An 18,289-nucleotide genomic window follows, 5' to 3' on the forward strand; every position below is an offset into this window, starting at 1 on the left:
TGGGAATTTCTAAACTGTGCCTGTAAGTTTGTTACTATAGCTGCAGTATTCCATCATCCAAGAGAAGCAATTATTCTAAAAATCTCTTCTCATCCCAAGTTTATTTCAGGGAATCTGGCAGCTTGGAGACATTTGAACTCAGTTTAGGATCCTCCACATACCTCAATTATGAGGGATCTGAGATATGATGCCTAAATCAGAGTAAATCAGTGTAAAAGGATTTTGTGGAACTAGCTATAAGGATGATCACCAGAAACAGGAATTAAATCTATTTTCTACCTCCTTTGATTCAGGTGCTACTTCTTGTAAGGTTTAACACAGAGTGATATATGGTACAATGCTCTAGCCCACAGAAAAGAAAATATTCTATCTACATTGCCTGCCCAAGCAGCTCATTTGCTGCTGTTATTAGTCAGCTTTTAGCTGCTGCATTGCTTCTGATAGACTGCAAACCTATTGGAATAGCAGGCCTCATCTTCTGTGTCTACAAAGTTCTGTGGATATCTGGAGTTCTAGGTATATAATGAATGGCTAAAGGCAGTACTGATATTTGGCAAACAAATGACATGTACTAAACCAAGTAAATATGCTTAAAATTGCTGCCCAAGAAATCTGTTTTGATACTGAAGAACAATCAGTTTCACCAGCAGCTTTAGAAACTGATTTTAATTATTACATTACTATGTGTTTTTTTTCTCTCTCTCTGATGTTAGTGTTTCATAGAAGCAGGGTAAGCATCACTGTTCCACCTGGGAAAGATGAACAAAGAGATGATTTTAAATTCTTGAGGTCACAGAATGGATCCATGACAGGAAATAGGAACACCTCATCTGCAGCATTTTGTGTTTTGCCCAGTAGACTAGATCTACAATCCCGTTGTTCCATTGCCCTGCCTAAGTCAACCTTACATCTTGTTAATACCCCAAACAAAGAGCAGGCTGCGTGCCTTGACCAACCTTTTCTTTGGATTACTGTGATTAATGTTCTTTAAAAATATAATAGAATAGGTTTTTATAAATTGTAGAAATAGCTTTTAATAATGGATCACACTCATCATAACCAAAGACACTCGTGCTTACCTACAGCAAAAAAGGCTATGCTGTCTAAAGTTCTGGCAATCCAGAAAACTGAGGGAAATATTCACGAGGTCAGATGAATTTAAGTTCTTCAAAGTTGTGGGTTTCTAAATGCAAGATCTGATTTTCCTCAAACTTTCCAGTAAAAATGTATTCTGATGTGGAGTCACACCTGTGAAATTTCAAGACAGTTTGTTTTACTTTTGTCAAAGATGGAAATAAGAGCTGTTAAATTGAAATAATGTTAAAAATGTTGTTTAAACGTTAATTATAATGAATTTGAATGATACACAATTGCAAGTCAGTAGTAATGTGACTCCTTGCACTATTTTGATGTGCAGTAGAGCCCATTATACTTTTTGTCATAGACTTGAGTTAAACTCCATATTTAGAAACTGCAAAGTGAAAGGTTTGGTGCCCCCCCCCGCAGTGTTCAAGTTTGCACTCCACCCTTAAAGATTAAACACATTAACAGTTAAATCTGGTTAACTGATGTGCAGTCCTCATGATTCATTGTTTTTCTCTGTATCAACACACCCACACCAGGTGTCTCAGATAATAGACTGGGAAACTTGGTAGTGTTGAGGATTTCCTGTCTGCAGATGGGCCAATTACAATGCTGATTGAAGAAAGTCAGCCTGTAGAATTAGTTAGAAAGCAGCCACTGTTGTTAACTAATTGTAGCCTGAATTGTGATAGATAATCATTCATTTCTGTAAATACATCATGGCATTTTAGTAGGATTTTAGTAGGATTAATAGGATTTTATGAATAATGTTAAAATTGTTTACTAACAGTGCAAGAGTTACATTTAAAGGTTTCAATCCAAACTCTTCGCAGTTAGCTGTCAGAGATCTGTGTTACCTTGCTGAGTGACTATGCTGTGTTGCATTCCAGATCACTGAAACAGATCTTTCTTGATATTTATTTGATTTTTGACTGTCTTGTCCTTTAATGTCTTGCCTTTTATTTGTGCTGTCTTCTGCTTGTTTGAGAAATATCCTGAATTGATAAGCTTTTGAGATTTTTTTTGCGAAGTGTGAAAAATAAGCTTTTAGTATTAGTATAGTATTCCCCATGCTCTTAAGGGCTCAAAAAAACTTTCCATGATAGGCACCTTATGTACCTGAGCTACAAAACAATGGTAAGTCTATACATGCACAGACTAAGTATAGAGTCCAAAGCAAAGAGTAGAGGTTCACACCTCATGAATAGATGCTACTGCTGATCTGTGAGGCAAAATTGCAGAAGATCAAGCTTTATATACAGGGATTGCCTCACCTATCAGAGGGCTGAAACCTATGAATCGTATGTAGCAGCTGCAACACAGCTAATATGTAGCAGGAACTGACAAGTAGAATTTCCATTTGAAATTGCAGTAGATGACAAAACATTACTGTTGTAACTGGAACTTGTCCAGGTAATTTCCAGAGTCCTTGAAAAGATACTTAATTACCTCATATCTGATTGGGTCTTGCTGTGTGGAGGAACAACATTGAACTGATGATTAAACTAAGCAGGTGTTTATAAAATATCCTAAATTAGTTTGTCAGGGAAAGTGGAATAGTGTGCTAGTAAATTCTTAATAAAAAGAGCCATGAGCAGCAGCAGATTTAAAGTTTGACTTTATAAAAGAGAGTTGTCTCCCTGATGAGAGAAGTGGAACAACAATTTTCAGGTTCCTTTGCATTTGCAGGCGTGCAGGAAAGCCACTGTGTCTTTGAAATAATATCATCTTTGCTATAAAAAGAAATTATGTGTTTAGCTCTATGCAAAGCTGAAAAGGTATCAGGTGTTGCACATCCTATGCTATTCAGAACATTTTCTTTTGTGTCAGAATGGATGTCTGGCAGATTTATTTTTTAGTGCAGTAAAATAAGATCATCATTGTTCAATATCAAGAAAGGGTTAAGTATATCACACTTTCTATACTTCTGTTTTTTTCAGATCTTACAACCAAATCAGTTTGGATTAACTAAGAAAACAGAAATTTTCCGTGGAGATTTTCTTTGAAAAGTCCCATATGGTAGAATATTGCTGTGATCTCCCATGAGTACAACTCTGCCAGCCCCTATGGAAAGAGGATAGGCTTTAGACTCCCCTTTGCAAGCAGATTTTGGCATCTAATTTTTAACCTATGGACTTTTCAATAGAAAATAATGCACCTGGGTTGATCTCAGAAAACTGTTAGTGCTAATGTGATTTGGTTTGCTTAAACTCTGGGTCTTTGTTCTGAACTCCGCTTATGTCCCTTTCTTATTATTTTAAATTCACGACTGTCTTAGTAAGGTGTGGTTTCTGGATTCCTAATGAAAATTCTCTCTGGTTACATCAGCCAGTGCTTTTGGCTTTTTTTTTTTTTTCCTCACGCCTTTATGCTAATGGCTTGTTTTTGTGACATTCAGCCAGATTTAAATGACACTATTTTTAATGTTCCAGTGATTTATTTGCTTTGAGAGGGACTTGGATGGTACATTTTGCACCTGTCCTTTGTTTAACCCAGCCACAAACTTTGAATATAACTCTTACTTTATTCTACTTGTATTACAAACTCATGGTTACCAAAATCACTCCTTCATGTTGAGGAAAAGTTAAATGTTAAGATAAGCTCTATATGCCTGAGAGAATATTTTTGAATTTGAACTATCAGATGATATTGATTTTAAAAAGCAATGACTGGCCTCTAACTTTAAAACCTAGAGGTTGGTATAAATAAATAAAAAACTGACTTCTGGAAAATGCTCCGAAATAACTTTATAAGACGAGTAAAATTAATGTGACGTTTTCTGTAGAATACAGGTTCCATTAACTCATCAGTGTATAAGAGGTTGAAGCCAATGACCACATTTGGTAATGGATCATGGGTATTGGTTAACACTGCAGAAACAGGCATTAAGGACATACAAAATCTTTGGTTACAGCAAGCTTAACATGGGAAAATTAATGTAAAGAGAAATGCAATTTCATCTAGGAAAGTCCACTTTACCTTGCAAAGGACCTTGAAAAAAAAAAAAAAAAAGACTACAATTGTTAGACGTCTGCCCCACACTGTAAGGTTTTTGTTTGGTTATGCAGAATTTGGGGCTGGTCTTCTTTTCTGGTTTCACTGGGACCAAAGCAAAGGCTCCTTGGCTTGTTGTCTGAAGATGCAAATAACTTTGGATATACAGTGGATGGTGATGCCTGGGTGATTACTGATTGCACCAGGGCAGCCACAATCTCCCTGCAGAAATGACTCTTCTGTATACTCATTATAACTAATCAATGCTTCAAGAAGCAGTACAACCTCGCAGACTTAGCAAAGAACCAGTTATTGCCCTGGCACTCAGTAAAGGTCAGATCTTTTTTCATATTGTGGCAGACATGCTGAGAGTCCATCAGTAATGGATGAAGTATTCAAAAATATCCCTGTAACCTTGGTGCACACTTCTATCAATGGTGGAAGGGTTCTGAATGTATGTTGGGTTTTGTTTGTTTGTTTGTTTTACTTTTGCTAATTCTACTGTAGTCAATATTTTTTTTTTCTGAGTATTGAGTATTAGTTACACTGACTTGGTCCTCATGGCTGTTATCAGCTTGCTGTAGGTGAATGACTTGTGGGTTTTCAGGAGGGATTTGGAAGAGGAAAAGATAGGGGTCATGAACAGATGAGGTTTTGGATCAAGGTCAACTTGAGATCTAAGATTGGGTAGAGACGATTAAGTGATGGATTGAAATGCAAATATATAGGCAAGACATGGAGAAGACTGCTGAATTTCAGTTTTACGCTGGAAGAGCCATCCTGCCACCCTGCAGAATGCTCAGTGTACTTTTGGCTGTAGGCGTTGACTTGCCTGATAATGAAACGGGTGGCTAGCTCTGGTTTGGGTTTTTCAAATGCTAGGGAGCAAACAGACCACTCCAGTTCTGTGATTAAGAAGTTGCAAAGGACCCATTATAAAAGCTCTACAGAGCTGCTGTCAGCTGTGCCTTTATCACCCTGGGAAATCTTACTGTATGCAGGAATATGCTATCTCTGGTTTACTGCTGCAACATACTGACTTGTCTATGCTGATTCTAATGGTTTCTTCTCATTTTAGCTGCTTCAGTCTCACTGATGCAGGTCCAGCACCTAAAGTCTCATTGGTTGCAGCAGCCTGGAACTGCCCCTGCAGGGCCTGATTCCTAAAACTGCTCAGCAGATGATAGGACGGAGTTGCCACATTACAGTGTGACCGATCTGGTGTGTTTTTGAGATATGTGCTTTAACCAGTCTCTTGTTGCTCTCTGTAGCTAGGCTGGCTGATGGCTTCCTCAGTAAACCATATTGCTATGTTTTACAAAACCAGGTAGAAATGTTGCCTTTTTTTTCTTTTTTTACTTTTTTTTGGGGGGTCAAAAGTGAATGGGGACAGGCCCCAAGAAGAGAGATCTGTGTGGTTTTCAGAGTTGTGTAGTTACTGTGTAGGTGTCTTTTATATGGGATTACGGTGTAGTATTAAAAATGCAAGAGTCGCATAACCTTTCTAAGGATTTGAATTGGCATCTTTCTCCTAGATGTTTGGCCTAACCTCTTACTGTTTTGAATAAAAGCTAAAGTTAGTCTTGTTTTTCTTTGTTCTTTACATTTCGGGGCAGCTGAGCATCTTCAAACTAAAAGCACATGTGCTGGTTTGTTTTTTTTTTTTAAAAAAAAAAAAAAAACAAAAAACAACTCTCTTTTGTGCTTGGTAGATGCCTGGTAGAATTTGGTCTAGTTTTGTATTGCCCTCTGGATCTTTGGAAGAAGCTATAAACTCATCCTTTCGTAAAGCTGTAAATGTAAAAAAAAAAAAAATAAATAAAAATAAAAAAATAAAAAAACTTAAGTTGTGGATATGAAATAAATATCCTTCCCATCCAGTCTTACTAAGAAATAGTAACAACTGATTTGATAATACAAGTAGGTGAATGTTGGGAAATGTCAGGATTTCCTGAATTTGTCGTTAAAACTTACCAAGCCACTCTGGCTATTCATGAACCTGAGCTAGTGAGTTTGATGTGAAGCTTGCTTGAGTAAGTGTGATTCTAGTTTATGGAAGTGAGCCAGATGGGGCTAAAGGCCAATAAAGTTTCAGCTAAGTTTTTAATGTTTTATTTTTACTTTCAGAAATAATATTTAGGCAGTGAAGTTGGGAGAGAAACTTCATTGAGTAGCAACACATTTTTTTTGTAACTCTTAGCTATTAATACCAAACTGTTCATGTGTTAAAATAGATTGGAAGTGTTATAAGTGTTATCCTGCAGATTTGATAAGCTCAGCTGTTGTTGTCACAGCTCTTTAAATGACTCTATTGACAGTTTTTATTTTATTTCTTCTTCCTTTTTTTTTTTTTTAATACTTTTTCAGCGCCTGCCATTGCGTGCTAAGCTTTCTCTTGGCTCTGCCTGGCAGGAAAAAGGGGAAACTAGAAAACCCCATTAGCTGTCCATTTGCAGAATATCCAGGCTTTACTCTCAATACACAAAGAAATACAACGGTAGGAAGTTGTTTCACATCCGAGCCAAGATAAGGTCCTAGTGGTTTATTATTTTTGTTGCCTGATAGCATCAGGACTGGGGAGCAGGGGGCAGAGAAGGAACAGCAGATCAACATCCCATGGGGACAAGAGAAGGGAAGACAGACAGATAGCCAAGTGCCGACAGCTTCAGTCAGTACTCCCAGAGGAAGTGTTGGTTTCACCAGATGAAATTAATACACAGAAGTCTTTACAGAGGCATTCAGATGTGACATTGTTTGAGGGGCCTGGCTATATGGCAGATGTATAAAGCAGTGAATCATATGTTTACATATAATTAGATCTGTATTGACAAGCCAGGTTTTCCTTTTGTTTAATAATTTCCTACATTAACATCAAAGACCTTGTTTTTGTAATGAAAACACATTTCCCGTTTTGGTTTGCTTTGCTATAGTTTTGTATTAACATCAAACACAAAATCATGACTCCCACACAAAGGATAGAAATATATCCATTTATAGCCTCTGAAAATTGAGGCAACATTATAAAACTGCCTTCATTTGGACATATTTGGGTAATCTCCTCTATGTGACCCTGTATGTCCTTACAAATTCTGGGAGTACCTGATAAATTGACAGTTTGCATTAACTTTCAAATGCGTTTGAAAAATTGGATAGGATTTAATATACCAGTCCTGGATCAGGAACCATTATGCTAGTAACTGTACAGAAGCTCATTGTAGTGTTATCAAGATTTTGGTGATCTTAGTGGTAACTCTGTGCAGAAAACATTGAAAAAATATTTTTAAAGGTGTATAGTTTGAAATGTAATTTAGAGAGAGAAATCTCTGGAAGAGATGGAATTTAAAATCTTTGGAAGACGAAGCTGTAATAAAATCTAGACTCAGTAAAATTTGCCTCATTCATTTTTAAATCCAATGAAAATAATAGTTTTAAATTCTACAAAATGTTTGTACAGTGTTCCCCCTAAATATATCAGCATTAAGGACTTAGAGCAAAGTTGATAAGACTTTATTGCCTGAGCTGAGAGGACTACAAAATCTTTAAAGTAAATGTATAAGATAAGAAGAAAAGAGAACTTCAGGAATGTTTAATGTTGGACAGCATTACTAATAAATTGTGTTCACAAGTGTGCACAGCAGGCTGTTTTGTCAGTACTGAGTACCTTTTAGTTAGTGTTTACTAATAAGTTTCATTCTAGAAGATGCTTTTTGTTTGTTTATATATTCATATTATTTGCAAAATATATTTAGAACATGTGATAAATATTAAACCAGCTGGCTTTTGCATACTTTGCAGTGGATGGTGTCCTGCACATTTTTAAAGGATACCTTTCTTCTAAATAGTCTAAGCAAAGGCAGTGGTGATGGAGCTTCTTTCACAAAGGAATTCATAGCCATACTTTCCACTTTTACAGCTTTTCACCATCATTTTGTTTTTTTTCTACTTGGACCATCAAATAGCACGATGGATTTGGAAATCTATAATGGGGAATGACAGGTTTTTAGATTAACTCTGCCAGAATTTTCAAATCGTTTTTACGTTAATTTCTTTTGTTTCCCTTAAGGCCGAGTCCCTGACACTAAAACTCTGAATTTGGAGACAATTGGCGTGAAAACTAATTCTGAAACTGGAAAGATCATTGTTGATGCCAGTGAAGCTACTTCTGTTCCTCACATTTATGCAGTTGGAGACATAACAGAGGTACTGAGTCTACATAAACTATTTTACAATAACAGGAAGCCAACTTTGTTCCTGACTAATAACCAGTCCCCAGATGTCGTCATGCTGCAGCATATTAGTGTTTTGCTCTTTTTCACTTTTGTAGCGCTGTAGTGTTTATGCCAGCCACCTGGGTCAGTAATTTCCTTCACATGGATTTTGTGAAGTATCTGAGAATTAGAGATTATTACTGATGCTTATCAGGCAATGCATCATTGGTTAGAGGCTAATAATAATATCTTTATCACTTTAATTATCTTTCTAATAATGTTTTTATCACTTTAAACATGACTTTGTGATGCCTGTGAATGCTGACTGAAAATAGGTATTAGTTTCTGGAGTTGAATACACCTATTGAGAATGACCATGACAAATTCTGTAAATAGTTTTAGTGTTTCAGGTTTTAATTGTGATTGAGACAGCATTTCTGTTCCCTGATGCAAAAATATTTCTGATTAAAAGTGTGTGCCTTCAGAATTAATTAATTAAATAAATAAATAAAAATCAGTGCTCCAAGTACTTAATACATTTGACTTCTGTTCATGGTTTGTGAATGTTTATGCCACATGAATAATAACGAGCCTTTTAAAAAAAATTACTAGCTTGAGCAAAACATTTTTTTTGTTCTTGTTACAGATGCAAAAACAGAACTCCATGACCTTAACTTTCTGGATTAGCAATAGAATTAAATTATCTGTGATCAAAATATACTCAAATACTTTGAGTCACTTAGTTCTGTAAACTGAAAACTAAGCTTGTCCACTGTATAGGAATCTCCTTCTCTGGAGATATTCAAGGCCCGCCTGGATGCAACCCTGTCTAACCTGCTCTAGGTGACCCTGCTGAGCAGGGAGTTTGGACTAGATGATCTCCAGAGGTCCCTGCCAACCTTACTGATTCTATGATTCTATATTTTCAAGCTGGCATCTTGAAATATGTTGTCTTCATAAAAAACAATGTATGGCTGATTTCTGAACAGTGGACTTACAGTGCAAAAAGTGGCCATCCCTGACAGTCAAGATTGATTTTGATATAATGGACATTTTCCAGACATTTTTAAAAAAGTCTGGAAATTAAATACTCTAATGGTATCCAAAGCCCATATATAATGTATTTTGAAGGACCTTTAAAAGGTTTGTAATTATGCCAAATATAAATACTACAGGTGCTCTGATTTTTTGAAGAGATGTAACAGGTTACATGATGTGTTGGAGATAGCCCTGCAAATTCCTGGCTGGACCCTGGAACAATCAGAGACCCTTAAATCTCATAAATCTACTGAGCACTCTGACCTCTTTCCCTGTATCTAGGCATGTGTTTCTTCCTGTCTGTCTCCATCTTCATGTGAATGACTTGACATTTCCTTTTTAACTGTGTTAAAGCTCTTTCCTGCTCAGCTATTTCTCTCTCTCTCTCTTTTTTTTTTTTTTTTTTTTTTCATTACTCTCCACAGCTTTTCTGTCCTGTCTGTTCACTCAGAGCCTCGGAATTATGTACAGTTCCTCTCCTTTCTTCTCTGTCCATATGGAAGTTTCCTCTGTACTTGTCACTTCATGCTCTGGGTATTTCCTGAAGTCTTCTTTCTACTTATAATCACCTCCTAGCCCTGCTCGTCTCTGGTATATGCTTTGGATGGGCCTCCTGCTTTCCAAACTTTTCTTTTTAATTTCATCCAAGCGGCAGTTGTTAGAGGCAATGTTGGCAAGGCCTTAGATTGTGTTGCTCATTCTGCTGCCAATCTGCAGTGTTATTCTGGGCAAGTCATTTCCTTTTGGATGCTTTTTGTCTTCTGTGCTTTGAGGATTTGGTTAAGTAAGAAATATAAAGTTGAAGGCAGGATGCTCTCCTCTTTCCTACTCCAGATCTAAAAAGTCAGGTCTTCATTTATTGGTTATTTTCATTTCTTTGTTAAGCCTTTGGTTTCCTTTTCCTGCTTTTGTCTATGTTAGCTCAGATTTTCAAACTAGAATTGTATAATAGTGACTTCTAAACGTAACTGGTAAAAACACATTTTTATACTATGTTCAGTGTACAACTGGGGAAAACTGGAGAGTTAAATGGGTGCCTTGTAGAAATATTATCTTAAGCTTAAACTTGCTTATCATCTCAGTGCTCTGGGATAGGGAATTAAGCAAATCACAGTATAGTACTCTTGCCTTTATAAAATTGAAAGAGAGAAGGAATTCTTGCCGTTATCAAATCTGATCCCCAGTGCAATGTGAGCCAGCAAAAATGCTAAAATGCTAAGCAATAAAATGATTTTATTTGAATTCTAAATTCATTTTTAAAGTTAAAATTAATTTAGATAATAAATCTCACTGGCACGAGAACCGGCAGAGAAAAAAAAGTTCATAGTGTAGTTGGTATCAGTGCACAGCTCAGTAGGATGCATTTGATTCTTCTTTGTGTATTCTTAGAGAACCACAAAGCTGTGCAGCTTGGTGTGTGATGTTCCTGAGGAGACTGCAAAAAGGGCAGGAAAGAGAACCTTCCTTCCTGCAAATGAGCATCACTGATCCCTAATATTGCTTATAAAAATAGGATTTTGTCTTCAGTGTTCCTGTTCGGGCCTTTTCTTTTTTCTCCACTCCTTCCCTGTCTCAGTTTCTTTGCTGCTGTAAGATGTTATTGGTTGTTTATACCTTTGCAGGTAACTCCCAGTTCCACCTCTTCCCCCTTACCCATGCCACACTGAGTAGACACTAAATTGCTACCAAATAGCAAAGACTATCTTTTCTATCCTCCCCCCCTCCTTTTTTTTTAATTCAGTTCCCTGGGAGAGGGGAGGAGAATGTTTGCTGACATGTTCAGAATCAGTGCTTTCATTTGGGAGCCTTACCCAGCTGGCTTAAGTGGGAAACTATGTGTGCATGGGTGTCTTGTTGCACCCTTGTATAGACAGTGAAATCCTGAAGTTGTTCAAGCTGTTCATTTGGAGGAAGGGGAAAAACCCCTCGTAGGCTGGCTGGTTTGTCTACCCTCAAAAGGTTTTTTTAAGCTTTGGCAATATAGAGTTTTCAACTGACAGGTGAAATTGTATTTAGGTTTTTTCATCCTCTATAATCAGGATGAGGATGACCAGACTGGAATTTTAATTTGAATCTTTGCAGAGCTGGTCTAGGCGTTAAAATTCTTCCTCCAGTCATGTTAATAAGCACAGCATGCACTATAAAGATGTTCTCTTAGAAGGAGGTTTGCCATATATACACAACATTATACATCTGTCATATTTCAAAGGGTTTTATAACAAAGATGTGTAGAGAAGGTGGAATGTACAATGTGTTGCTATGAATAGAAATAAGACCAAAAAAGAGTCGTGTTAGAGCAAATACTCAGGACTTCAAAGCTTTTTAAACTCTCCTAGGAGCCATCTAGTTTAAATGTATAATACATTGGAGGATTCTTATGAACAATTCATATCCATAATACTCAGCAGAGTAATTCTACACATGACTGCAAAGTGAATGTTCATTTCAAATATTTACCAGGGAAGGTCTTTAAGCTATTGTTTATGAGAAATTGAGCTTTATCTGCATGGATGTTTTAGTAATTAGCTGGGTTTTATGGAATGCATGGCAGCGCTTTCACAATTTTATCTTCCGTTCCAATCTTCTATTCATTTCTGGAATGCCAAAACAACATCTGTATTTCCTGCTAGAGAGATGATTGGCAGCCATGTTTCAGGCAAATGTGTGTAAGAAAAAACAAATGGCAAATTTCATCTAGTAAATGACATTTACAGACTTGAAAATCAAAATGCTAGATTTGAAAACGTATGATTTGATGGATCTTAGGCTTGCAGTGTCGTGGTTAATCATGGGCTGTGGGGAAAAATAGATTAGTCTTCATTAAAAATTAGAATAAGGAGTGTTTGTTACCAGATTGGACATAAGAGCTTTTCATGTTATTTGGATTTGCTTTTTGGAACAGTAGTCTGAACTTAAGTGGTTATTAGTACAGATAAAAGCATAAATATGTATCAATATGCAGTTGCCTGATACTTTATATGTACTGAAGTAAATGGCAGCTAATACCTTTAACAGAAATTACCTAACAACATACAGAAAAGATAATCTGGGAAAGAGAAATGGATAGTGATAAATTAAATGCTCAAAAATATTAGGATAATAAAGGTTTAAAAAGCTGGAATGTGCCTGGTGGGACATCTTTATTTTAATTCCTGCTAAAGGCTCTCTTTGAGGAATTATTGGACAACTAGTTCCAAAATGGGCTTTGCAGGAATCTGACAAATGTTGGATCTAGATAGGACCTATATGAATCAAAATTTCACAATTCTTATAAAGCATTCCACACTGTCCCATGAAGGTACTGTTTTCCAGTCATGGCTTTTTATGCCTCCACATCGTTCCTTCTAGATTTTTGATGTCTCTCACATCTCAGACAGACACCTTGATGATCTATTCTTGGATAAAGTTTATTAGAGCTTATTAACTTGTGGACTCAGACTTCAAAAATTCTTTTAAAAATGCCTCATTTCATTTGCAAAAATTTCCAGCTTGCTCAAAACTAGCACTGGATTTCTGATGCCCTAGTATTGTGCCAGCATTCAAAATTAGGGTTCTGGCACACCACGTTATCCTGTTTGGATATAAAAATAGCCAGGACTCAAGCTTGAACTGGAGCATATCCTAGTCGTATCCAGCTATCATTCCATTTCTTAGATGCAGAGAGTTAGTATTTGCCAATAGCAATCCTTTTCCTGCCCTTCCCTAATACCAGAGTTTGAGATTGGGACCAACACAAGCTAGTGTAGGTTGCAGTGCTGCCAAATAGTGTTCTACTTTTGTGATCCAGGATCAACATAAAGAGTCAGTAATTGTGCTTGCAAATAGCAAAGTTTTTTTGCACAAGTTGAATCCATGTTTTGTAACAATGTGGTAGACAACTTTTTAAAAAAGGTCTGATGTTTTAAAACATTTTTGCTTTATACTAGGGTTTTAAAGTTTTTTTTTTTTTTTTTTTTTAAGGATGATCAAAAAAAACACTTACCAATGATTTAACATGGAGAGAAAAGGGGAAGTGGGAAGTATGTGAATATCTTCTGATTTTTGTGGGGTAACATGATTAAATGTAAGATTTTGACATGCATTCATTCATGGTGTTTGTTCCCACATCAAGACAGCTCTCAAGCTCAGACACTTAAAAGCATGTTTGGATAGAAACGATTACTCCTTCCTCCATTTGGAGTCCAGGCTACTAAGGTGGAATTCCAAAGATCTGGCCTTCCTCTGCCCATTGTCCCAGGAGAAATCCTCTTATGTTACTTCTCTCTTAGTTAAAACAAAGTTTTGTGCTCCTTTCTCAGGGCCGCCCTGAATTGACACCCACAGCAATAGCTGCGGGAAAACTGCTGGCTCGGCGTCTTTTTGGCCAGTCTTCAGAACTGATGGACTATGACAATGTGAGTTGTTACTTCTTCTTTCAATTCTTCTTTCAATAATAAAACTTTTTTTTTAAAAAAAAAAAAAAAAAAAGAATTACATTTTGTCATCTGGAATCCAGCTTTGACAGTAGCCAAAGAGACAGAGCTATACTTCTCACTTATGTGAAAGCCTCCCCTGTATCTGCCACGTAGCTGCTTCATATGGTTCAACATATGGTTTTCTGTTGTTTCCTCACAAGCAGGTACCTACTACAGTTTTCACTCCTTTAGAATATGGTTGTGTTGGACTGTCAGAAGAAGAGGCTGTGCAATGTTACGGATCAGATAATATTGAGGTATGTTTAATTTTATAGTTGTGTTATGAAAAGATTTCCATGTGTTATTAAGCAAAAATTTTTGGTCCTCCAAAATTAGGGGGTTTACCGTGAGGGAGTTGGTGTCTTCAGAAAAGCTCAGAGCTTTAAAGTTGTTGTAACATGTCACAACGGAAATTGTAACCTAGTGGTCTTAAAATAATAGAATCTGACTGCAGTGATGTTTTAAATTAGTCTCTATTTTAACAAGTGATTTTGTGTCGTTATTAAATGACAGTTATGCTCCTTTCAGTTGTCAGAAATGCTGGCCATGTCCATTATTCTAAACTTTGGATGCCCCTAGAAATAGTCACATAAGCTGCTATTTGCCTTTTTTTTGTGGCTAAAGTATCTTCAATTGATGTGCATAGGCACTGCATATTGGGGAAGAGCTGATATGGTATATATTCCCACCTAGTCCCCTGAGATAAATGATGAGATTATGGTACTCATGGTGAGGAAATTCACAGTCACTCTTATAATAAGCCAAAATTCAAACAAGTCACATTTGTAAAGATAGATTGTATTACTTTTATTCCCTCATCATAAAGCTTGTCAGTATATGACTCAGTAAACTGTGGAAATATAAAGGGCAGTACTGTAATTATAAATCCTCTACTTTATGTTAGGTCAATTATTATTTCTGATTTCTGTTATTCTGAAATATAGCATACTCTTTAAAATATGTCCTGGACTACTTATCTGGATTTCTGGATACAGATGCCATTTAGAATTATAGAAATACCAAGTAAGAACAATTGTTCTTACCTGACAAAGACAGGCAATTGATATGTGGAGTACATAAGATGCTGATGTGATTCATGTATGTGAGTTCAGTTGATGAATTTATCCTGGAGCCCCAGCAAAATCATTAATAAAGAAATGAGCATTTACTATGCAATCTGCAGAATTACAGTTTAAGTTGTCCTTGTGGTATCCATGGTTATAGATTTGGAAAGCTTCTTGGATTTCATTTTTTTCTGTAAACAAGGTATTACTTAAACTTTCGATTGTGAGACATCTGAAGGAACATATCTAACTTTACTTTGAATTTGGAACATTGATTTGAGTAGCCTGATGTAGTGGATTTATTTATTTTTTTTAGTTTTCTTTTTAATCTAATGTTTTCTAAGAAAGTTTTGTGTTAAACTCTTAATTGTGCTTTCTATATCTTACTATAAAATAATGAACAAACTATAAATAAATCTGTTCTTGTTTTTCGTAACATCATCAATATGCAGTAATAGTAATAATTGTAATATAAAATAATTGTTTTCAATATAATAGTATGCAGTAACATAAAATGTTATTTTCCCTACTAGGTATACCATGCGTATTATAAACCTTTAGAGTTTACAGTGGCTGAAAGAGATGCAACTCAATGCTATATGAAAGTGAGTGTTGAGACCTTCTGACTTGCTTCATCTTTAAAAAAGAGATGTGGTACAATCCATTTTAAGGAGGACTATTTGGCAAAAAAAAAACCAAAAAACAAAAAACTTTACACATATTAGTGTTTTTCAGAGCTGACATTTTCCTGATGAGTCTCCATGTATGAACTGCTCTTAAGTTCCTAAGAAATACTCCAAATTTCATAAAGACCAATCTCTGCCTCCCTTAGCCGGGTTCCAAACTAGTTATATGTAATATACCACCCTTTGGGAAAGTACACAGCCCCCCTCCTTCTTCCCCCCCCCCCCCCAAAAAAAAAAAAGCATAAAGCTCACAAAACTAAATTGTTCCATGTCTTGTTCATAAACACAAAATCTCCCTGTTTAGACCAGTATGTGGAATGTCAGAATTGAAACGTATCTTCTCCTAGATCAGTCCAATTGCTTCAATTGTGAAAAGGTTTTTGATGTACTTGCCCACAGCAGTCTTAGATAAGTGGAGGGCAGTATCAGTGGAATATATCCTAGTTTTCTTTTCCTTTCTCTCAAATATCAGGGGACTAACTTCTCTTAGTGGAATAAATGTAATGACTTCTGTAGGTCTATCACAAATTATTAAGCAAATTATTATTATGTTATATAAGGAGTATCCATTGTCAGTAGCTGTAACCAGTTTTTCTGTTTTGTCACTTCTGACTTTTTTAAGTAGCTAGATATCTACCTTAACTGTCCCAAGAAGCATTGCAACTACGATGATGCTTATTCTTTTCAGCTGCTTCTTTTAAATTACATCAGTGCAGCTGAATACTTGACAGCAGAGTAGTAATGGCATAGTAGTTTTTGGATGATGTTGAATATAATGCTGATTAATTTTCCAAGATGCACACACAAGCATTAAACTTGGAGCTTCAAACTCTAAGAGCATTTTTTATTTTGTTTTGGTTTTCTGTTCTGTTCTTTCAGTACTGAGAATACCATTTCAGGAGTGCTGTTCTGGGGATTCCTGATGAACAAATCCACAGCCTTTACTGAGTAGCAGAACCTGTCAGATCAGTGATTATTTAGTGCTTGATGGGAGGACACAGGGAGACTCTGACTTTCTTTTTATAGTGATAAAGATGCTGTCCTTAAAGGCATAATATGTTCATGATGTTCCTTAATAGAAGCAAGCGTGCAGTGATTCAGGCCTTCAGAGATACTTAATTATTCATCTTCATCTTTGGCTGCTTCCAAGGCTTGAATCCTTTTTAGGTCATATGGTTGATGTGGTAAATATATCTCACCAAACATTCTACTATGAGTGTTCACTGAATTACAAAGGCACAGAAAGTCCTATAATTGGTGGTGGCCAACTTTGGAACTACAGCTGATTAGCTGCCGAGAGTTCCTGTACAAGCTCAGAGAAATGCTAATGTTGCCCTTCAGCTTCACAATGACATTAGTCTGGTTATTGGACTACAGAGGATATTTTAAGGATTTCATACAGATAACAAGCAATAAAGTATTAAATATACCTCAAATTATTGGTTGTCAATGGCTCCCTGAAGTCTGAAGGAAATATGCTAATAAAGCTTTGATCCAGGAAAGTTCTTAAGGACAAGCATAAGACCTACTGAAGTTGGTAAAATTTGGGCAAGTGCTTAAGTTCTTTGCATGCTGGGGATACACTGCTGAACTGGGATCTTAGGGCACTTCAGTTTCATTTGATTCATCTTTGTGCCTTATCTTTAGAGGCTCTTAGAAAAAATCTCTAGGTAGTGTATTGTTTTCAGATGGTGTGCTTGCGAGAGAGAGAGCAGCGAATCCTTGGCCTTCATTTCGTTGGACCAAATGCAGGCGAAGTTATTCAAGGATTTGCACTTGGAATCAAGTAAGTACAAAAGAATGTCTCTAGCTTCTACAGCCATTTTTTTAGGTTATTGCAAGATTATAAAAGATAGCTGCCTAGTTTTGGCAACGCTATAAAGAAGCTATGCCTTTTGTTACTTTTTTTGTAGTATTGCACATATTTTCACCAAAAATGCTGCAGTTCTTCATTAAGATATACTGGATTTAGTTATAGAAATACTGGATATACTTAAGGAAAAATATAATGCTGGCTTGATATTGTTTAAGCAAAAAATAAACTTGTACATGTGCTTACTAATGCCATTTTTTTCGGAGAGAGAGTGGCTGCCTTTGCATTCTATGCACGGGATAGGTAATCACCATATAGTCTTTTGAGTCCCTTCTGTAAAAGGATATTTGTGCTTTCCATAAGAAGCTTTCTTACAGCTGCCAAGAATTCTTTTCCTAATCTCATGTTTAAATGTGCATAGCCATAGCTCCTTAAAATCTCAGTAAGGACTTGCATAAATCTTTGTTTCTGGGGTATAAGCTAATCACTATATGAGATGGTAGGGAAGAAGTCTCTGTAGGATGGTGGAAGAGAGCAGGTTCTCTGGTCTGGAGCTTTCTGATCAGTGCAATAACATACTTATCCAAAGTAGATGAACGTTTGTGATCTGTTCTTGTTCAACAGTTTGTTCAAAAATGAATATAGAAGTGTGTTTTTTCCTTACCTGTATATTGTCCCCCCATTGAAGGAGTAAGGAATGATTCTGGATCTTTTCTGGTTAGATGGAGTATTTCTGCTATCTCTCTTGTGTACGTCAATTATTTCTTACTTAGTTTATATTTCTCCTCTTATATCTGATTTACATCTTCAGAAATGTTGATTCATATATATATATAAATATTACTAAATTACAGTATTTAACTCATCTTTGAAGAAAATAATCAATGGGATGCAAGAAAGTTCCCCCCTATAGTGTGATGTCAGCTCATTGTCCTGAATATTGTCACAA

At 36.3% G+C, this 18,289-nt stretch overlaps 1 protein-coding gene across 3 annotated transcripts in view; it reads left to right on the forward strand.

Moving 5' to 3' along the window:
• The window catches only part of TXNRD2 (thioredoxin reductase 2), a 38,054-nt gene that overhangs the window by 15,259 nt on the left and 4,506 nt on the right, over positions 1-18,289 (forward strand). For all 3 annotated transcript variants that reach the window (XR_009960215.1, XR_009960216.1, XM_062590580.1), the window contains exons 12-16: positions 8,141-8,277; positions 13,622-13,717; positions 13,942-14,034; positions 15,375-15,446; positions 17,216-17,313. Coding sequence is in view for 1 of the 3 variants with exons in the window: in XM_062590580.1 (XP_062446564.1) it covers positions 8,141-8,277; positions 13,622-13,717; positions 13,942-14,034; positions 15,375-15,446; positions 17,216-17,313 (496 nt within the window). In the remaining 2 variants the exon portion in view is untranslated. The remainder of the gene's footprint in view (positions 1-8,140; positions 8,278-13,621; positions 13,718-13,941; positions 14,035-15,374; positions 15,447-17,215; positions 17,314-18,289) is intronic.

Source organism: Rhea pennata, chromosome 17 (genome assembly GCF_028389875.1).
Source record: "Rhea pennata isolate bPtePen1 chromosome 17, bPtePen1.pri, whole genome shotgun sequence".
In the NCBI taxonomy this organism is placed as follows: domain Eukaryota; kingdom Metazoa; phylum Chordata; class Aves; order Rheiformes; family Rheidae; genus Rhea; species Rhea pennata.